The sequence below is a fragment of the Geosmithia morbida genome (genome assembly GCF_012550715.1).
Source record: "Geosmithia morbida isolate 1262 chromosome Unknown scaffold_5, whole genome shotgun sequence".
In the NCBI taxonomy this organism is placed as follows: domain Eukaryota; kingdom Fungi; phylum Ascomycota; class Sordariomycetes; order Hypocreales; family Bionectriaceae; genus Geosmithia; species Geosmithia morbida.
The window spans coordinates 210,644-232,122 of NW_023336192.1; the positions used below are offsets into that span (position 1 = coordinate 210,644).

General features: G+C 56.2%; 5 protein-coding genes across 5 annotated transcripts; all 5 read left to right on the top strand.

The window, feature by feature from the left end:
* Nucleotides 1-71: 71 nt before the first annotated feature.
* GMORB2_6084 (GINS complex subunit 1) lies at nucleotides 72-896 on the top strand (the record flags this gene model as incomplete). The annotated part of the gene is made up of 3 exons (XM_035468054.1): nucleotides 72-98; nucleotides 201-721; nucleotides 800-896. 3 exons carry the CDS (start codon nucleotides 72-74, stop codon nucleotides 894-896), a joined length of 645 nt encoding a protein of 214 aa, XP_035322035.1.
* A 2,116-nt stretch (nucleotides 897-3,012) lies between these two features.
* On the top strand, nucleotides 3,013-6,730 carry GMORB2_6085 (sulfate permease, SulP family; the record flags this gene model as incomplete). The annotated part of the gene is made up of 5 exons (XM_035468055.1): nucleotides 3,013-3,214; nucleotides 3,339-4,163; nucleotides 4,243-4,385; nucleotides 4,508-5,015; nucleotides 5,088-6,730. 5 exons carry the CDS (start codon nucleotides 3,013-3,015, stop codon nucleotides 6,728-6,730), a joined length of 3,321 nt encoding a protein of 1,106 aa, XP_035322036.1.
* A 529-nt stretch (nucleotides 6,731-7,259) lies between these two features.
* On the top strand, nucleotides 7,260-8,405 carry GMORB2_6086 (Serine-threonine protein kinase 19; the record flags this gene model as incomplete). The annotated part of the gene is made up of 1 exon (XM_035468056.1): nucleotides 7,260-8,405. The coding sequence occupies one exon, from the start codon at nucleotides 7,260-7,262 to the stop codon at nucleotides 8,403-8,405; it is 1,146 nt and encodes a 381-aa protein (XP_035322037.1).
* A 4,464-nt stretch (nucleotides 8,406-12,869) lies between these two features.
* GMORB2_6087 (centromeric protein E) lies at nucleotides 12,870-15,980 on the top strand (the record flags this gene model as incomplete). The annotated part of the gene is made up of 2 exons (XM_035468057.1): nucleotides 12,870-13,665; nucleotides 13,747-15,980. 2 exons carry the CDS (start codon nucleotides 12,870-12,872, stop codon nucleotides 15,978-15,980), a joined length of 3,030 nt encoding a protein of 1,009 aa, XP_035322038.1.
* A 2,601-nt stretch (nucleotides 15,981-18,581) lies between these two features.
* Nucleotides 18,582-20,471, top strand: GMORB2_6088 (uncharacterized protein; the record flags this gene model as incomplete). The annotated part of the gene is made up of 1 exon (XM_035468058.1): nucleotides 18,582-20,471. One exon carries the CDS (start codon nucleotides 18,582-18,584, stop codon nucleotides 20,469-20,471), a length of 1,890 nt encoding a protein of 629 aa, XP_035322039.1.
* Between the last annotated feature and the right edge of the window lie 1,008 nt (nucleotides 20,472-21,479).

Sequence of the window (21,479 nt, forward strand, 5' to 3'; positions counted from 1 at the left end):
ACGACGAGTCTGCCAGGGCGTCTGTCGGGGTTAACCTATCCATACTGGTTATCGTGGGAAGAACCGACAAGATGTATGGGGACTTAGGCATCAAACTGGTGAAAACAAAAGTTTCCTCCCCCCCCCCTCTTCCTTTTTGTTTCGCAAACCCCTCCACCTCGTCGAGGTAGGGAGACTGACATGGCGCCGGTCTATCACAGGTGCAACACGCCAAGAGGACGCAAAACCTGGCGCACCTCCCACCCTATCAAGCGGAGATTGTGCGTGCGGTGACGCGTGAGGTGCGAGACCTGGACAAGGACGTTTCGGAGCTGCTGGAGCCTTTCCAAGGGTCGTTTGACCCGTCGGCGGACCCGGCCGTGGCTTGCACGCTGCTGGTCAACCACCTGTCGATGCGACGCAACAAGAGGTGCCTGCTGGCGTACCACCGGACGCGGACGGACAAGCTCGAGGAGCTGGTGTGGAACGACAATGACGTCGTCGACCTGTCGGGACAGCAGGTGCGCGAGGGGGACAACAGCAGCGGCGGTGGCGCCAGCGGCCCTACATCGAGTCTGAGCCCGCAGGAGGAAGAGTACGTGCGTCAGTACAGCGACCTGCTCGCAGCATACAAAGGACAGTGGACCGATATAGACCTCACGGGGAGCCTCGAACCGCCGCGTGATCTGTTCATCGACGTGCGTGTCCTCAAGGATGCGGGGGAGATCCAGACGGAATATGGGTGAGTCTATATCCGAACTGACCAATTCGTGCCCGGAAGCAGGGCTGACTTTACTTCATTCCCCTCCTGCTCTTCCAGGGCCATCACTCTGTCAAAGAACAGCCAATTCTACGTTCGGCAGGGAGACGTGGAGAGACTCATTGCACAGGGCTACCTGCAGAAGCTCAGTGGTTGAATGGCCTACCGACGTGGGGCCGGCATCGTGCAAAGTGACGGGGGCCTCGGTGCGAACCAATAGGTCGATCTGTGGACGTAATGCTACACGGTCGAACTCGAGGGTCTCCTTATATGGATGCTAGCATGTCTCTTGCTGGCTGATCTTAACCCCAGCCGACCAGCATCATCATCAACAAGGGAGCACCCTCGCAGGACGAGCTCGAGTGGGACGAAGGAAATACAACGAGCGGATGCAACCCAGAGATGTTTGCGAATGAAGAAGAGTGACAGCGTGCATCTCGGTGCCTTCTTTGACGGTATCGATTGACTGTTATTGCCGAGGTCAAGATGGACCTTTGTACGACGCTGGGTTTTGCGTCGAGAACCAACAGGCAGATGGGGCCACTGCACCGCCAAGATTCGTTGGTGTGGTGCTGTATCTGCAGAGATCTTGCCGAGGCGGGTCGTCAGCCGCTGTCAGCAGAATCAGTTGTTAATAGATGTCATTCCTATTGCAATTCTTTGCGACGAGAAGGCATTCTGTATATATATACGAGCAGTACTGTCTGTCTTGGGGAAAGGGGGAAAGGTGATTGAGGACACATTGTCTCACACCCGTCTGTGCTCGGTAGACTGCAATGCATGCAACATACAAGGATGGAGAATTTATCGATTTTGAGGAGGGGAAGGAAAGGTTGACTACCTCACGACCCACGCAAGTTGCGTGTGTAGGTCAGTTGGCCATCCAGCCAGCCATGGGAGAAAGAGAGTATAGACAAAGCACAGCAGCCGCATGAGAGATCTGCATCTCTGACGTGCAGTGGTAGGGTTTTCACGGGCAACAACGAACGGACGAACGACAGCGGTTGGGTTGGCAGATGCGTCGGAGTATTCTTGACGATTGATTGATGATACAATAGATAAGCTCCATACCAGAGGGTGTTTTGGTGGCCAGACATGGACCGCGTCAAGATTACTACTGCTCAGTACCTTATCTGACGATACAAGACATTGACCTTTTTTACCATGTCACTCGAGGGACCTGGATCGTACATGTACGTACCTATATATATATATATATATATATGTCTTTGGTGAACACATCCAAGGGGTCTTCGCATGCCAGCAACTCAACTTTTCTCCCGGAGCATTTGACGGTGTTATATTGCCCGCACATAGTATTACGAGCTTAGTAAATAATATTGTACCATGACCCATGATCGGGCCGTTGCCACTGGATTGGCCTCGAATCGATCTATCAAGGATCATGATGCCTGCTCGACAGACTACTGCAGAGTCGAACGCCACTAGTTGAAGTACAAAATCAACTTGCATACATGTGCTCCGTACTACTATGCTGTCGCCTTGTACAGTTGGATGCCGTGTATTGTGGTGTCTGAATGGCCGGCATATGGTACCGGGGATCACCGGGGGATGCGCCGCGAAGAAAAAAAAAGTTTTTTTTTTTTGTGATGGATCAGCAGCTCTTGTAACATACCGATGTCATTTTCCTCTTTCTCTCTCTCTCTCTCTCTCAAGATAATGAAAATAATCATAATTCTCCCCATTACTTGTCCTTCTCTCCCTTCCCCCCCCTCGAATTAACCTGATACAGGTCCATCGTGCTCCATATACGAGCTGTCTACGAGTAGCCTTTTTATCTTTTCTTCTATTTTTTTAGCCTTTAACATCTCCCTCTCACCACGCACACACAACCTTCTTACCTTCTTTCCCCCTCTCGCCCTTTTCTTTGCTTCACATGGGAAAAGAAAGGGAAAGAGAGAATATTCACTACATTACCACGCCAGGCAGGAGAGACCCACCAGTGAAGTTGGTTTCTTCCTCCCTAGTTCGTCTGCTAGCTCGTCGGGTCCTCTCAATGACCTCGATTACATCGTATTCGTTGATTTTCCTCTTCCACCAATAAGTCATCTCACTAACAGGGTTCCCGGCTCTCCTCACCTTTACCATCTCTAATTTCGTCATCGCTACTCTTCTTTTTATTCTTTCCCTACCGCCCGTTATTACTCCTCTCCCCAGATGTATCGCTCATAGCCTCATACGACGACGGCGACGACGAACGACCCAGCTCCCTGCCCCCTCCTCCCCGAAGCCCGCCAGAAGTGCCGATCACCATGGCAGACCCGGCGACGGGCTACGCCTCTACGTGGAGAAGACGTGCCTCGAGCATGTCCACAGCTCCCCACCTCGGCTACGACAATGCTGATCTGGCCAACGCTATTCCCTCCGACTCGACCGCACCGATCGCCCAGCTCGACCGCTTGTCTTCGTCGATAGGAGCCATACCCAGTTCCCTGAACCAGAGGGAGCCGATCCGTTCATTCATACATACGTCTGCAAGGGACAGTCTCGGTACGACGATACACACACCTGCTATGCAAGACAATATGGCATGGCTGAATGCATGGAGCGCAGAGCTGACTGAACCTGCCCTCGATAGCCCCCATTGATAGCGCGCAGAATGCCCGAAGCGTTCGTGACGACACCGCCGAACTGGCCAGCTACCTCCTCTCGGACAGGCCACCACAGCACAGCCCATCCTTCCTAGGCCGCAAGCGGTGGTCCTCCGAGTCTCCCTTGCCCGACGGCGGCAGCCCGTCGGGCCAAGGCCGTAAAAGATGGTCAGCAGAATCCCCGTTCCCGGATGCAGCCCACGGCACGGCGGTCGACGGCTCCATACGAGGCGCGAACACCATCCAGGAGGTCTCCGAGCCTTCATCGCCTGAAAACGGTCGGGATACAGCAGCAGCAATCGACGACGAGGGCCCGTCCGTACTGGCCAATCTACTCAGAAAATCCCCGTCAGAAGAACAGACATCTGGATCACCTTTGCCTCGACGAAGCCGGACACAGGAGCCCTTCGATCGTAGCGGTGATGACGACGACGACGACGGCCAAGGCCCAGGCGTGGTATCGCCGCCTCCCTCGTGGTTGCGCCGCGGGAAGCTGCCGGACTCTGCTCTCCCGGAAGGAGAAGACCCGTCGGAGAATACCCCGCTGCTCATCAGACAGTCCCCCACGGGCGAGGTTCCCGGCCTCGATACCGAGGCGCAGAAGCTCGTGCCTTGTAAAAAGTGGTTCAGCGGCCTGGTTGACAGCGTGCATAGCGTCGAGCGCGGCACCACCGGCGCATGGCCTTTGGTTGTCAACCCGAAGCGGTGGGATTCCAAGGCTATCTGGGAAAATCTCGTCGTGGCACCGGCATCGTGCATGCCCGCCGTGTGCGTGGGTCTCTTGCTCAATATCCTGGATGCGCTGTCTTACGGTAAGCTGCATTTCCTTTTCCTCCTTGACTTTTATACTCCATGTGAAGATATCCGAGGCTCACAATATTTTTTTGGCAGGCATGATTCTCTTCCCTCTTAGCAAACCCATCTTTGCCCACCTGGGCTCGGCGGGAATATCCATCTTCTACGTCAGCACAATCATCTCCCAGCTGACTTTTTCCTCGGGGAGTATCTTTAAGGGAGCTGTCGGCTCCGAACTCGTAAGTTACCATCTCTGAAGTGTGTCTTCACGGGAGAGCAGGGCTGTAGTGGTGTGGGGTGCTGACGATGGCGTCGGCCTTAGATTGAAGTCGTCCCCTTCTTCCATAACATGGCCCAGAAGATTACAGACCTCGTGGGCAAAGAGAATGGCGATGCTGTCATTGCGACGACGGTTGTTTCCTATTCGCTAAGCGCAATGCTTACCGGCCTTGTCTTCTACCTCATGGGCAAGTTCAAGTTTGGCTTCATGGTCGGCTTCATCCCGCGTCACATCCTCATTGGCTGCATCGGAGGTGTCGGCTGGTTCCTGGTGGCGACGGGCTTCGAGGTCTCTGCCCGTCTGGAGGGGAGTATTCAGTATGACTTGGACACGCTGCACAAGCTCACCCGACCTGAGGCTCTACCCCGGTGGATCCTGCCCCTGGTCCTGGCCGTGGTGCTCTTTTACGGACAGTCCAAGTTCACCTCCAAGTACTTCCTGCCCATGTACATTCTGGCCATCCCGGCGGTCTTCTACTTCTTCGTGCTGTCCCTGGACGTCCTGGACCCCGACAGTCTGCGGGACAGTGGCTGGATCTTTGACGGCCCCCCGGCTGGCGAGCCTTGGTGGTACTTTTACACACTCTTCAGTAAGTACATTCCCGTTACGAATTCGACGCCCCTATCCTGGCAGTAGGTGGTTGCTGATAATCTATACGCAGAGTTTCACTTGGTCCGTTGGGATGCCGTTGCCGAGTGCATCCCCGCCATGTTTGCACTCACCTTCTTCGGAATCCTCCACGTGCCCATCAACGTGCCCGCCCTTGCCCTCCAGTCCGGTGAAGACAACGCCGACCTCGATAGCGAGCTTCGCCTGCATGGTTTTTCCAATTTCATGTCTGGATGTCTGGGAAGTATCCAGAACTACCTCGTCTACGCCAACACCGCCTTCTTCATGCGGTCTGGTGGGGACAAGAGACTTGCCGGGTTTCTGCTCGCACTCCTCACGTTAGGTGTCATGACGATTGGCCCATCCCTGATTGGATTCATACCCGTTATGATGGTGGGGACCCTCATCTTTGACCTCGGCTTCGAGCTGCTCTTGGAAGCTGTGTGGCTCCCGCGGAAGAAGCTCAAGGTCGCCGAGTACGTGACGGTTATCATCATTGTTCTGGTCATGGGAATCTACGACTTCGTCATCGGCATCGGCGTAGGAATCTTGCTGGCGTTTGTGTCCCTCATTGTGCAGACGTCAAGGGTCTCGGCCATCAGAGGCACCTTTACGGGCGAGACGGTCAGCTCCACTGTCCGCCGTAACCCTTCGCAGCACCGCTACCTGCAGCAGGTTGGCAGCCAGATCTACATGCTGAAGCTGACAGGCTATCTCTTCTTCGGCACCATCGTGAGCGTCGAAGAAAAGATCCGCTCCGTCCTCGAGCACGACGCCTTTACCGCGAACCCGATCAAGTTCCTCATACTCGATCTGTGGAACGTCAGCGGCCTCGACTACTCGGCCGGCGAGGTGTTCAACACCATCAGCCGTCTCCTCGACAAGAAGGGCATCGTCTTCGTGCTCAGCGGTGTCGACACCGACAGTCAGATGGGCCGCAACCTGCGAGCCGTAGGCCTAGGGAGCAGCGGCGTGGACGTGACGATGCTGCCGGACCTGAACTCGGCACTGGAGAGCTGCGAGAACGAGCTGCTCAAGATCCTCTACATGCGACAGCAGGAGATGTACGCGACAAAGCGCACCTCGGGCTCGACGGTGGGGGGTCTGGACGTGCCTGCGGCCAAGCGCTCGAGTTTCTCGTCGTTTGATCCGCCGTTCAACTCGCCCCGTCGCACGCACCTCGTCGAGGCGGCAAGCGACGCCCTGCAGACGGATGAGGTCCAGCGGACCACCAAGTGGCAGAGCTTCAAGGAACCCCTGCGCCTGATGCTCCAGATCTTCCAGGGGCTCAGCGACAAGAACGAGGACTTCTGGTTTCCGGCCACCAATTATTTCAGCAACGTGAACCTGGCGCCCGGCACCGTCCTGTTCCAGCGCGGCGACGAGGCCAACGGCTTCTACCTCGTGGAGAGGGGCATCCTGAGGGTCGAGTACGACCTGCCGCAGGGTTGGCTGTGCGAGAGCATCATGGCCGGCACGACGTGCGGGGAGCTGCCCTTCTTCTCCGACACGGAGAGGACCGCCACGGCCTCGGCCGAGAGGGAGTGCGTCGTCTGGCGCATGGACCGCAACATGTGGAGCAGGATGCAGAGAGAAGAGCCTGAGATTGCGGGAGAGCTGCTCAGGGTGTCGCTCAAGCTGACGAGCGAGCGCATGGGTGCCATCACCTCGTATGTCATGACCATGGCAGGGTAGTAGTACATGTACTTTGAAATAGAAAGTGGAATATCTCGGATCGTGGCATATAGCACATCTCCATGCACATACAATATCTGGCGGTTGCAACATCAGCAGTTTGCGACGAGGACTTGTGACACTGCATGGATACCATTGCGAGGTACGTATTATTTTTTGAGATGTGGTGTGGTGCGATATCCATCGCTGTACGAGTAAGTTGACGTCGGAGTCAGCGTTAGTAATCCGCCATTGCCAATGTATGTGACGATTGAAGGGCGCCATGGACATGCATGAAGGCGACTTGGTCTCTTTCTCCTCTCATTGCTTCATCGTTGAACGTTCAGCATTCCCTGTTCTTATATATATATTGGAAGAAAAAGACACCCGCTTTACAGCGAATAGAAGTGAAGGACCAAAATATATGGTCGGCGCAAACGGATATTTTTCTCTACATCTTCTTTTTTTCATCTTTGCCACTCTACTCAACCACCAAGGCTGAGTAGGAAAACAGTATACATGTACGATCTACAGATTTGAAAGTTCCAGGATGCCTAAGAGTCTACAGACTATACTGGGGACGACGAGCCGCGTGCGCAAACCGTCATCACAAGCGCAATCACGGCAAACGACATCATCGCCATCACCGCGCAAGGCACGCAGGCGGGGGGGTGGCAACGGTCCATACGATGACTCCTCCCTCTCCTCCGTCCAGTTCGAGGACAAGCTAGACGACGAGGGCGCAGCCCGACTGCTAGGCTACGAGGAGGCGCTCACGCTGCGCGACGTGGTGCAGGCGATGCGGTACGTGCGACGGCGCATGTTCACGGCCGTGCCGGACCGCGGGCTGGACTCGCGCCGGGCGGGCGAGCTACGCACGTACCAGGCCAGCATGCCCCCGGTCGTCACGGCGGGCCACCTGCACGCGATACTCGACTCGCCGACGCAGGTGGAGCGCGAGACGGCGGAGCTGCTGAGCCGGGGCGTGGTCCGGCGGGTGCGCGTGGCCACGCGGGGCGCCATGGGCGAGGGGCTCATCGAGTCGGCGGACCTGCTGGCCATGGTGGGCAGGAGCGTGGAGAGCGGATTCCTCTCGCGGGCGGCGGGCGACGCATTCGCGGCGTTCCTGCGCGACGAGCCGACGGCGCAGACGGTGCAGACGGCGGCCGCGGACATCCTCTCGGACACGCAGGCCGACGAGCTCATCCGGGCCGGGTTCCTCACCAGCTCGCTACCCGGCAGCAGCTCGTCGTCGTCCTTTCTGAGGATGAGACCCGAGGACCGCACGACGCTCACGTCCATCCAGCGCATCTCGCGCCACCCATCGGGGAGCCTGTCGGCCGTGGGCGGCCGCGACGCCATCCACCTCGCGGGAGGGGGGTCGGGCCACGGCAGCAGCCAGACGGGGGAGGGGGCGAGTCTGAGGGTAGCCATACCTGGTCACGGACGACATCTCAAGCTCTCGCAGGCAGGGGTGGACTGGGTGCGCGAGGCGCTGGGCCGCACGCGCTTCGGCGAGTGTCCCGAGAGTTGGCTGCGGGAGCGCTTCGACGGCGGCGCCAGCCTGTACGGCGCCAGGTGGAGGGACTTTTCCGGCGTGAGGTGGGAATGGGTCCTCGGTGAGGCTGTAGGGCTAGGTGTCGTCGAGCTGTTTGAGACCAAGAGTGTGGGCAGGGGAGTGAGAGCTCTGAGTTAAGGGGGAGGCGGGGGAGGGAGAGGCCAAAAATCTGCATTGTAACAATGATAATATTACATGTGTGTGTGTGTGTGTGTGTACATGTCTCTGCGCATCATAATGATAGACATGGTTGTCATACGAGTAGAGCATCCGTACAGGCCATCACCCCTCCCTACTGCCAAGTTTCGTCTCGATGAAATAAAGACTCCGATATGATAGGGCATGGTCGACGGTCGTTTACGAGTATCTTGAGGAGCTCGGATCCTGTTTCACAATCACTGCCCCCTTTCTCCGCGCCCTTGGTCTTGGGAACTTTTCCTCGGTCTTGGCCCTTGGGTCGAGAGCTATCCGAGACATGGCCAGGGGTACTATTGTTAAGACGGATGAGTTAATCCAAGGCCTTTATTTGTCTTGTCGGGTGGTGTGTGTGTGTGTGTGTGTGTGCGCGCGCGGGAGGTGCAGCTGGTTTTGTAAGACTTTTGCTAATATAAGTTGCGTATCATTGGAGACTAACGATTGCGAAGCACCTGTACGGGATACTATTTCCTTTCTTTGGTCTTGTTCTTTTTTCCCCCCGTTTGCTCTCAATCAGGGGTAATGCTATATGCAATCATTAGGAGCTACCCGTATAGCAACAACAAGGCATGCGATTTTTCTCCCTCTTTCTTCCCGGACAGTTTTGGGCCCTTCCCTCTCCCCCCATCTTCTACTTGACGTCACCTTGTAGGCTTGTACGAATATCCGAGGGACAATCAATGCGCCCTCGTATCATGGGGTACGCATGCACCCGGTAGATGCATGTCATTGGCACCTGGGACATCGGGAACATGAGAAATAAAACCTATCGTACTTGTACAGATTACAGGTAGGTACATTAGTACTGTCATCCGAATTGGTGGCGACGCGGCAGCATGAGAGATGCATCACTACTCGTTCTAATACTCCGTACTAATCGTGGAGATGCCGATCCATAGTTGCGCGCATAGTGGGCTGAGGGGGTGTTGATTGTTAGTAATAATATGAAGTATTACTGCGTACATGTACGCAGTGATATCAGAGAACATAGGACGCTGTGTAACATCTTAGGATATCTTGTGCGTGTTCGTGCTCGGCCGGGATGGCGGGATACGAGTTCATCACGAATACGACCAATGTGCTAGACCTTGTGGCCAGTATTATATTACTTGTACTTGTGCCATACCCGTACACAATGGCATCCCATCGGAACTGTGTCCTCTCTTCTCTTGTTCAAGTGACGCCGAGAGAGAAGAAAAGTTGAAGTCCTAGTAAGATTAGGGGGCTGGGGGAACCCAATCGGTAATGGTTCACTCCGTACCTGTATGCACGAGTAGGTTGGGTCCTACAAGACCAAACGACGCGGCTCCAGCCCAGGGGAGGGGGACATTGGACAGGGGTCTTGTCTTGTTAGAAAGTCGTACGGTTGCCATATCATGCTTTTGCAGGTGCCTTCTCTCCACGAGGGCACGAAGAAGCCATGAGACCACGAGGTTGTACCCGTTGGAATACTCCGGACTGCTCATACGTCGTACTCAGTGACGGAACCGGGGTTAGGCCCGTTGAGAGAGCTGAGAGAGGGGGGCGATGAAGGCCCCAGGTGGAGGGGGCGGAAAGCAACCATTGAGGGATTCGAGGGCCCCCATGCGTGTGAATGAATGTGATATGGTCGGGTTCTCGGGCGTGAGGGATCCATCCATTAGGAGGGTAGCATCAGCAGCCTCGGGACGCTACGGCGGGATGGTGGCCCTCTCGATTCGCGCTCTGTCTCTCGTAGAGGAGGGTGAGAAGACCAAGGTGACCGGGGTGGGCTGGTTGACGAGAACGGGTCCCTGTCTACCAAATTTGACAGGACTGCAACCCCTTGCTCTCCCCTGTCCTGGCTGTCCAGCAGGTATCAGCAGTTCGGTAAGGGCTCGATACACTTTTCTTCTTCTTCCATCTCTCAACCGAGGGAAGCTCAGAAACATTGGCTTTTCGCTCCCTTTTTTTCCTCTTCTCTCTGAACCTCCATGCCTGCATGTGGACTGAGAGTGTACTTGATTTTTTTTTTTTTTTTTTTTTTTGTTCCGCAGGTGGGACAAGCAAATCTGTCGGCTGTTTCTTATGCATCACATTTTATCACAGGCGGGGGGGGGAGGGGGTGGAAAGGACTCGATGCTAATCGAGCCTGACAACTCGAGTAGTTCTAGCTCTGTCATATCCAGGGGTCCGTTGCGTGGGTATGGAGCACGAGGCCAAAGACGTATTACGCTGTAAGGACTTGCACTAGCAGGGGGAGTAAACGGGCGAGTGAAAAAGATAAATGCAACGTACCTGCATCAGTGTAGGAAGAAATTGAACACGGGCCATGAGGTTTTGTTGTGGATTCTTTTACGGATACAGATTGAGAAGAGGAGAAGAGCTGGAGACTCTTGTTTGGATACGTCTCTGGGTCTACAGAGGAAGGAGCGACAGGGGCGCCGAATTTGGAAATGGTAGGTGCAAGGCATGTCCTGAGATGGTGTGAAAGAAGACCAGGTACGACATGTAATAAATGCGCGCGCTATTGATGATTTGGGTAATGAGACTCAGCAATAGTACGAGCGTGTTATTCTCTGTATTGGGATGGTAATATTCATGTCGTGAAACTCGGTACAGGTAATTACCTGTAATGACTGCATGCGTGCATGTGCATACACATACATCACATATTACCTATACTCCGTAGCAGCAGTGGTGGTGGTGGTGGTGGTGGTGGTGGCAGTAGCAGCAGCAGTAGCAGTACTACTATAATATACTATCCGTGCCCATACAGATAATAGTGGAAAGAGAGAAGGCAATGCCGCTGCAGTTGAAAGGGGCAGAGCAATGCTCCATATCATAATCTCTCCATGTGCTGCTAAGAGCTTTAGGAGCGTGGGCGGGTGGCCCCGTTCGGTCACCAGCTGCACTATAACGGCTAGAATTAGTAGTTACAGGTATTATTATTAGCGGTAGTGGGAGTAATACTCGCAGGTCGCATGGTGGTCCTAATTATCAAGTGCATGCACACTAGAGTACGGAGTACATGTACAGACCTGGAGTGCGACGAAGCACCGGAATAACACGACGGGCTCTCGATGAAGGCTGAATGCGAACCACTGAGTCACTAGGCCGAGCGCTGAAGGCTGTGCAGGCAAGTGCTTTGCTGGGTAGGGATACTCATATGGTGCGCATACTTTTACATGTATAATCTGCAGTGTGCCTCCATCCCGGCCAATCGCTAGACAACTTGCATATCGTAATTACGGTAATTACGCCAGCGATCTATCCTCTGCCCTCCTTCTCTGGAGTCTGGTGTCACTTCTGCACCGTCCTCGGGGAATCCACACCAGGCACCTACAGGGCCCTTTCTCCGTAACTGTGCAGTGTGCACCTTGTCGACGTTTCTCCTATTTCCCCATCTTTGCTCCTCTTCCCTCTTTTTGTTTCCCGCAACTGAGCCCTGACGTACGGAGGAATATTTGAATATTTCCCAGCTTGTACCGTCTTTGCGCTCGTAGTCGAGGCTTCAGGAAATCCTTCCTCTTCTCTTGGCTTCTTGTGTGCCTCGCTGGTTTTGGCCCGGTCGGAAAACCTGCTTTTTACGCCACTACTCTCGCTTTTACGCCAACTGGCAGCCGGAAACAGCAACTGCCATAACGCCACGCGCATCACGCTCAAGACGTTTTCTCTTCTTTCTTTCCTTTTCTTCTCACGCGCCGGTTATTGCTCTCGCTCTCTCCTCTTCCTTTCCTTTCACGCCCGGGCCTTTGGATTCTGTCAGCTTCCGACCCAATTCGCTGCTCCGTCGCGATTCGCCACTGCAGCAGGAAAAAGAAAGTAACGCTCAATCAATCTGTTACTCGTCGGCTGAGCCCGTTGCTCCCCGCTCTGCCAAACGTCCCACGGCTTCTCTTCTCTTCCAAAACTCGCACGGCGATACCGAACCGACCTTCTCAACCAAACGCTTCGATATACTCAACCCTTTTGCCGCCCTCGAACTATCCTCCTCAATCTTCATAGGCACCTAGTACGTTTTGACCCCTTCGGGCAAGTGGATGAGAGACATTCATTCCAGTCCCTTCTAGTGTCCGTTGTACTGTTTCTGCGCACCGGACTGACTAGCAGCGATCAGGCCCTAACTATACGCCGTCTCAGCTTTAATCCCTTCGGGACGCCGGCATTCAAATTCAACGCCCTTGGATTCCCCACACGAGGAATATATCTATTACGCATTACCTCCTGCGTCTTCTTGACCCTCTGGTACCCCGAGTCCCACCACTCCAGCACGCTGAGAAAAAAAAGACCGACGACGACGACGACGACGACGACGACACGTCACACACCACATGCGGCCTTGCCAGTTCATGGACCCGACCGACTTCTGAAAGCCTGCATCTGGCGTTGCCGCTTACCTGGCCGGGCACCGAAACGCCTCACTGTCCGCCGACGACACGACCCGCCATGGCAACCACTCTTCCTAAGCCTCCGAGGCTATCCAACGGCCCGCCCAACATGAACGTCCCAGCCTTGCCCATGAGCAAGACGCGCAAGAGCACCGGAAACATCTCCTCCTCAAGCTCTATCAGATCCGCCCCCGGCACGCCTCGAGGCCTGTCCGGCCTGAGGGCGCCTTCCGCTTCGAATCTCCCTCCTCCAAGTCCCTCGCCTCTCTCGGGCCTTGCCGCACCCCCCAAGAGCAGCGCCGCCTCGGGCTCTGCCGCGGCGCCACACAAGACTGTCAGGAAGACAGTCAGCATCAACTCATTCCCTCAACCCCCGAGGGGGGACACCAGAGGCTCCGGCAGCCTGCCCGGCAGCCCCATGACTGCCGAGAGGCCCCGCACTGCCCGCAAGTCAAAGTCCTCCAGGGAATCCATATACAGCAACTACAATAGCGGCACGCCGAGCTTCCTTAATGGAAGTGGCGAGGGCAAGTCCATCACCAGCGTCCGCATGTCGGATGGCCTGGTGAGCGCCGGCTCCGAGACCCAGAGCCGCAGCTCCTCGGCCCAGGACTCCTACTCGACATCCGCCACAACCTTTGACGATCCCGCCGACGGCTCTACCCCAAAACCCGACACGTCCATCAGTGACAAGCGCGCCTCCAAGGCCGACGGAAAGGGCAATGTCGTAGTCAGCGTGCGCGTGCGCCCCACGGCGAACGGTGCCAACGGCAACCCCGAGGGCGAATGGATGGTGGATGGACGCCGGTCCCTCATCTCGTACAAGGGGAAGGAGGGAGGAAACCACTTCTACGGTGAGCTCGAACCGACCTAGACTCCTAGGTACCACAGCGGGCTGATTTTGTGAGCTGCCAATTGCTGACTTGACCATGCAGACAACGTCTTTACCACCCATGACAACAATTCGCGAGTATACGACCACATCGCGAAGCGCCTTGTCCGCAGAGTCATGGAGGGCTACCATGGTACCGTCTTCGCCTACGGCATGACCGGTACGGGTAAGACGTTCTCCATGCAGGGCACAGCGTCATCGCCCGGTGTTATCCCGCTCGCCATTACCGACATCTTCTCATATATCAGGGAGACGCCCTCCCGCGAGTTTCTTCTTCGCGTCAGCTACCTGGAGATCTACAACGAGAAGATCCACGATCTCCTGAGCATGCCTACTGGCAACGGCGTGGGAGCAGGATCCCAGCAGGAGGAGATCAAGCTGCGCGAGGACAGCAAGAGGGGCGTATACGCCACGCCACTCAAGGAGGAGATCGTACAGAGTCCGACGCAGCTTCTGCGTGTGATCGCGCGCGGTGACCAAGCCCGACGAACCGCCAGTACGCAGTTCAACGCGCGAAGCTCCCGAAGTCATGCCGTCGTTCAGATCGTCGTCGAGAGCCGAGACCGTACACCCCCGGCTCCCGGTGGCGCCGAGGGCGGCGGCAGCGGTGGCAGCAAGCGCTCAGCCATCCTCCCGGGCGGCGTCCGCGTGTCGACGCTGAGCTTGATTGATCTTGCCGGATCCGAGAAGGCTGCCGAATCCAAGGAGCGCAGACAGGAGGGTGCTCACATCAACAAGAGTCTGCTGACTCTGGGGACCGTCATCGCCAGGCTGTCCGAGAGCAAGGACAAGGAGGCGAAAGGCGCCGAGAAGGACACGAAGCACCTGCCCTACCGTGACAGCAAACTTACTCGACTCCTCCAGAGTGCTCTGGCCGGTAACTCGCTCGTCAGCATCCTCTGCACCATCCAGGTTGGCTCCCAGGGAACGACAGCCACGGTCAACAGCCACACGACAGAGACGCTCAGCACGCTCAAGTTTGCGTCGAGAGCCAAGAACAGCATCGTCAGCCATGCCAAGAAGGCCGAGGAGTCTCTCGGCGCCGGCGGCGAGGGCGGCGCGCGTGTTCTGCTGGAGCGCTACCGCCTAGAGATTTCGGACCTCCGGAAGCAACTTGAGGCGCAAGCCAAGAAGAAGAAGGACCAAAAGGAAGAGGACGATGACGACGAGAAGGAGGACGAAAAGCACCTCGAGCACGAGGCGTCGGAGCGACACGAAGAACAGCTTCTCGAAATGCAGCTGGCCAGGACAGCCCTCAAGGAGCGAATCGACCACCTCAACCGGCTCATCCTGAGCTCCAAATCCATAGGTGTCAACTCGAACGGGTCCCTGAGCTCGCTGGGCCAGAACCCGAGGTTCTCGCAGGTGTCGCTGCCGGGTTCGGTCCGATCATCGATGGCCTTGTCGACGACGAGCAAGCCGCTGCTGGAGAGGACGGCGTCGATGACGTCGGCATCGTCTACGATCGGGCGGCGGTCGAGCGGCGGCGTCGGGGCACGGGCCAGCCTGCACGGTCCGGAGGCGGACAACCTGCTGGACCACGAGGACGACAGCGTTGGCGAGTTTGGAGACGGCACAGCATCGATGGCGGCGCAGAATCGGGCGCTCCAGGCGGACCTGGCAGACAGGAACCGATACATTGCGACGCTGGAGAAGCGACTGCTGCAGGCCAGGCGAGCTAGCTCCTCGCGGACGTCGGGCGTCGGCGGCTCCAGCAAGGGCATCATGGTGGGCGAGGACCACAGCGTCTCGGCGGCTCTCAGAGAGAAGGATGCCGAGATCGCGGACCTCCGCGCGCGGCTGGACGACAAGGACAGGATGCTGACGGCGCTCCGGAGCGCCGCACGGTCCCGCGAGACGGCCGAGAGCCGGACGGAGATGCGCTCCCCCATATCGCCCCAGTCGCCGAGGCCGATGGTGCTCCGGTCAGCGCGGGAGACGCCGATCCAGGGGTCCCGTCGAATAGTGACGTCGCCGACTAGGAGCGAAGCCGGGACCGGCAAGCACAGGAAGAGCGCGGACTCGGTGAGCGTGATGCTGGATGAGATGATCCAGGATCGCGTCAGCGGCGGGTACATGGCCAGGGGGTCGCGGACAAGCATCCGTTTCCCGATTGCGGTCTCGATCAACGGCAGCAACAGCAACCACAGCAAATCGGACAGCAACAGCAATCACAACAACATGGCTGAACCGGCGCAAGCCGTCGAGCCGCTGCGCAAGACGCCGACGCCCAAGGATGACGGGAACAAGACTCCTGTTCCTCAGGAGACGGCGTGATCTTTCTTCGCGTCGTCTCCTGGTATCCCTGTCTCGTGTGTCGGAGAACCCTCTCCGACTCTCTTTCTCCCCCCGTCCCCTCCCCCCCCCTCGCGGTACAGCGCTCCTTCCTCGTGATCAACCGGCTTGATTCGAGTTATCCTGTTCTTTCTCTTGACCTATCTATCCGATGAAAACTGGCGTTTCGGGAGCTGCCATTCTGCTTGCTCTTTTTTTCTCTTCTTTTTAGTTTCCCCTCTATCGTCTTCACACTTCTTGAACCCCTCTCGTTATACTTTCTTCTTTCGTCCCAAACCCTTTTTTGCGTTATACCCAGTGTATCATGACCCTCACCTTGGTATTGAGTCTTTCTCTCTCTCTCTCTTTCATATCGTTGGTCTCTGTACACTTTATATATATCTCTTGTTTCTTCTCTGCCGTCTTTTTTTCTATACTCTTCTTTCTTCTATACTCTTTTTTTTTCTCCTATACTCTATTTATACTCTTTCGCTTCTTACAACACATACATGTATATACATGTATATACATACATATATATATATATAGGGGAATATCAGTGAGAGGAAAGGGTATGATGAATTCTATTTCAACTCGGTCGTCTGTCTAATATATATGATACCACTACTGTCTGTCCATCTTTCTCTGCGTCTCTGTGTGGAGAGCTCCGTTTAATCTTTTTCACGTGATGATGAACCTGCATTATTGATGAGTTACAGATTAGTTTTCTATCTTCTTCCATACACGGCGCCAAGAACGAGGCTACGTAAGCACTCTGCTTGCTCGTTGCTTCGGAGGTGGGAAGATAAGTCGTGACGCCCAAGGTTCAGCAGAGACACGCGTACGCTTGAGTATTGCGTACTGCCGCTATTACTGCGCAATGCGTGTGGGTGAGGCTGGCAGAACCTGTACGGGTAGGAGACGCATGTAGATGTTGGAAAGTTGGTTCAAAATGGCGAAGCCCAGGGACAGCTTTCTACTCGTACGATCGGACGTGATTGATGTGGGACGGGCCTCTCTCTCACTCTCACTCTCTCTCTCTCTTCAGGGGAAAACCGATGTGAAACAGCGGATTTTGGTGGCGTCGTACGGAGAGTTCCCAAAGGGGGTGGTTGACCCTGGGTGATCGGTACATTGTCGCGGTACTCGAGTGGGTTGTACAGATGAGGTACCTGTATATACCATTCTCTGTGGCGGGGTACACGCGTCTTGGTGTTTCTGCCCGTACATTTACCCGACGGGAAGTACAGATGACTTGTGCGAGTATGGATGATGCTCGTATACTCGTTATGGTAAGGGTGACCTGCCATCAACGGCCGAAATGTTGCGAGGTAAGGATGTTTTGCTGTAGGGAACCATGCTGATGTAAAAGTATGATTGCTCGAGCGGTCCTCGGCATATATCGTCCCTCACAGAAAGAGCGAACGCTGGGGAGATGATCGTGTAGCTGGTAATACTCTCCGTATGATCGGATATGGTACAATGTCAAAACTGGGTGCAACATCACGAGCTGGAAAGGGAAAAAAAAAAAAAAAAAAAAAAAAAGGAGACACAGACAAAAAAAACTACGCGAGTAGGTTTCCACCAGACTCTTCTTGGCTTCGTATCCTCGTATCCCTTTTTTAATTTTTATTTATATATATATATTTAGATCTTTAGCATTAATCCATCCTTGCCTCTTCTATCCCTTCTCCTCGCTGTGTCTCTTTCGTCCTGCCTCTGCTCTATATTATGCATCATTTACCTTGTTGAAATTTCTCTCAAGTAGCACCTACTCTGAAACATTGTTTCCCGCCTGCTCCTCCTCATCCTCTCATCCTCTCCCCCGGCCTGCCTGTCGACCCCGCTTCCGAGGGCCAACGGTTCAGAGGCACCCCTGCTCAGGACGGAGTCTCGCATTGATCTCTGCTCTGGAACTGATTTGCAGGTTCAGGTACGCAGTGCTTGGCCGTCAGTGGCTGATGTACCACCCGGCTCTGGGACTGTAACTGGGGTCTGTACCACCCGCTACCCAAATCCCACAGGCTGACGGGATCGACGAAACGCGTTTGTGGCTAAAACCTCGGTCTCACCTGTTCTTCCTTCCCTCTTGTCCTCTCTCTCTCTCTCTCTCTCCCGCTTCTTCCTTCCTTCTTCTTCCTCTTCTTCCCCTTCTTCCTCTTTCCGTCTCTTCTCTGTCTCTTGTCTACGTCACTTTCATTCTTTCCATTCTTTCCATTCTTTCCATTCTTTCCATTCTCTTTCAACCTTCCTTTTCGTGTGGCGCCACTGGTTGGGTCCATCTCTTCATTCTCTTCTTTTCGTCTCTTCACTCGCCTCTCCTTGGAGTCAGATCTCCCGTCCTCCTCTTAGAGAAGCAAGACTGCCCCGTCTACCTCTTCAACCCCTAAAGTCAGGCATCCTCCTGTCTCTTATGGATGCTTGAACAGCGTCAGGACCGTACCGTCCTCCTCTCCTTCTCTTCTCTTCTCTGCTTCCATCACACAGATAGACTGACCGTGAGCTGCGCCTCGGCCCATCCCTTCAACATCAATACATGTATATATACAACACAACTTCGTCACCCATAGCAGAGGCACACGAGATAAGCACCGCACGCTCACCATGTCCAACACTCACCTCACCGTCCCCGGCAGCAATGCCAAGCTCATGGTCGCTCCTCCTCGCATCAACCTTCGCCGCGCCAAGTCGTACAACGCCAACGACCAGGCACCTCTCTCGGCCACCTCGTCCACCTTCAACTTCAACCACCTCCTCTTCTCGCCGCCGCCCTCACCCGCCCTCCCCCCGCTCGTCCCCCGCCGCAAGAGGGCGGCCAGCGACCTGCTGCGGAAGCCGACCCCGAGTCGGCTGCTCCGCCTCGGCGTCTGGACCACCATACTCTTCTCGACACTGTACGTCCTGGCCTTCGCCCTGCTGAACCAGGATGCCATGGCTACCGTCCGCTCCCACCTCGGCTCCGAGACGTTCGACATGGTCGCCCTCGACGCCGTGCCCGACTTCCCCACGCCCATCGTCACCACCGACGCCAAGGGCCAGGCCAGGTGGACCTTCTTCGTCCCGCCCACCTACAGCTTCCCCCTGGCCTCGGACCAGTACGCCGCCATGGGCCGCCACTGCCGCGAGGCGTCCGCCCAGGTCCAGGACATGCACCGCAAGTCGCCGCTCTCGGACAAGACGCTGCTCAAGCACGACGCCCCCGAGGCCTACTTCATGGACGTGGCCGAAGCCGAGAAGTCGGGCCTGCTGCCGGAGCCGCCGCGCAAGGCGAGGTGGACACGGCACGGCCTCGGCCACTTCGTCGGGCTGGATGACGCCGCGGGCGCATCGTCTGACGGCAAGAACGCCTACCAGCAGCACCAGCTGCTGCCCATCTGCCAGAGCTCCATGACCTACGTCCTCGACAACACGGACGCCGGCATGGGCAACGAGCTCATGATGCTCTGGGTCTTCTACGGCATCGCCAAGCAGGAGGGCAGGGCCTTCTTCATCGACGACTCCCGGTGGGCCTACGGCGCCTACTCGGACATCTTCCAGCCACCGCCGCCGCCCATGTGCCGCCCCCCACCCCGGCACCACATGGTCCCCTGCCCCTTCCAGGCGCGCCACCTGGTGGTGTCGGGCGCTTCGGCCGACGACGTGGCGCCGCCCCTGATGGCCAAGTACCGGCGGCACAACGGCACGGGTGACAGGGTGCGCGACGTGTGGAACCTCGCGCACGCCGGGTACGAGGCCCTGTTCCGTATCAACAAGGACGACGGGGCGTACGTCGAGTCGCGCATAGGCGAGCTCAGGAGCCGGTCCAGGAAGGGCATAACCGCCCCGGACGCCCCCGTCATCGGGCTGCACGTGCGCCGCGGCGACCTGCACCCGATAGAGTACCAGTACCGCGACACCTACATACCCGCCGAGGTGTTCCACGACAAGGCTGCCCAGCTGGCGGCCGCCACCGTGCGGACCGGGACCGGAGACGAGAGCGCCGGTGGCCGTCCCGGCGACCTCATCATGGTGCTCGCCTCCGACGACCCGACCATGCAGAACCAGGCCGACTTCGCCACGGCCGTTCCCGCCCAGCAGAGGATCCGCCTGGCCTCCAACGACCAGGGGAAGCCCCAGCACCTCAACGACATGATCCACCGCTTCGTCGAGGAAGCCTCGGGCTGGGAGGGCGGCTTCTTCGCCCCCATCTTCTGGAACCTCGGCAAGGAGCGGAGGAACAACGCCGCCAACGCCCCGGGCGGTGTCGATGTCGGCGGCGGCGACGCCACCGCCCCCGTACCCGAACAGACGCTCAAGCTGCGCAGTCTCCTGGGCAGGGCGTACGTCATGGACCTGGCTGTCCTTGCGCGGGCTAGCGACGGCATCGTATGTGCCGTCAGCGCCATGGGGTGCAGGCTCCTGGGGGCCATGATGGACTGGGACAAGGGCGTGGGAGGTAACGGATGGGTCAATGTAGATGGCCACTATGGCTGGACGGCTCTCGACGGATGGTGATCCCTTTTCTCTTGACGTTCCTGCTTTCCTCTTCTTGTCATATCGTTTTCTTCCCCGTCTCTTCTTTCCTTTTCTCTCCCCCTTCTCTCTTTATATCTAGCGTTTCTTTTTGTTTTGTTTTAACGGGATCATTGGATGGCGTCAAAATGAAAAGTGCTTTACTATTCCTCCTGAAGAACACCTCTATATCACTATGTTGGGACCCCCTGGACTGGTAAATCTAACAGTAAACTTCTCTGCCACCATCACCGAGCGGGATCCAGCCTTGCAGCTGATATTGGCGGGACCCGAGTACTCCAACAGCCTTTGACTATGCCCGTCTCGCATCCTTCCCTGCCGCTGCTGTCCTCTCACCCGGCGTGCTATCTAGTCGGCTTTCCATGGCCTGGCCATTCGTTTGGCATGGCGGCCAACGAGGTAATAAAGGGGCGGGCAAAGCTCCTCAGGTCATTGTCGTAGTATCCATAACTTTCCCCTACCTCTAGATATCATCTTTACCGTCCTTCTTCTTCAATAACCCTTCACCCGAAATGTCTCCCAACCAAAGAAACTTCCAGAGGCTGGCTCAGCCATGATGCCAACACGGCTGCGGGCAACATGGTTTGGGGGGGTCGGGGGGGAGCTCCGAGCTGATTGAGTGAAAATAAAACGATGTGGGCATCTGAAGAAACGCACTGTGGCACCTACGGAACTGGCATCTACTCACTTCGCAACGATTGGGGAAACACATCGTATCGTGAGTTCCATTCTGTTTCCCCCTCCCCCTCTGGTGACGGCATATCTCATGACGAGAGTACATGTTCACGTAGCAGCCGATGGGCCGATAAAATTGTACGTGATCGAGTTCAAGGGCCTTGGAAATCGTAGAATAGTAGAGTGCCAATGATACGGTACGAAGTAGTAGTAATGGGAGAGAGGGAATAGAAAGAGAAAAGAAGACCAGGAGGCCTGATGTTGCGTTGGAGAGTTATGAAAAGAAAAAGTGGAGCACGCCATACGGCAAGCACA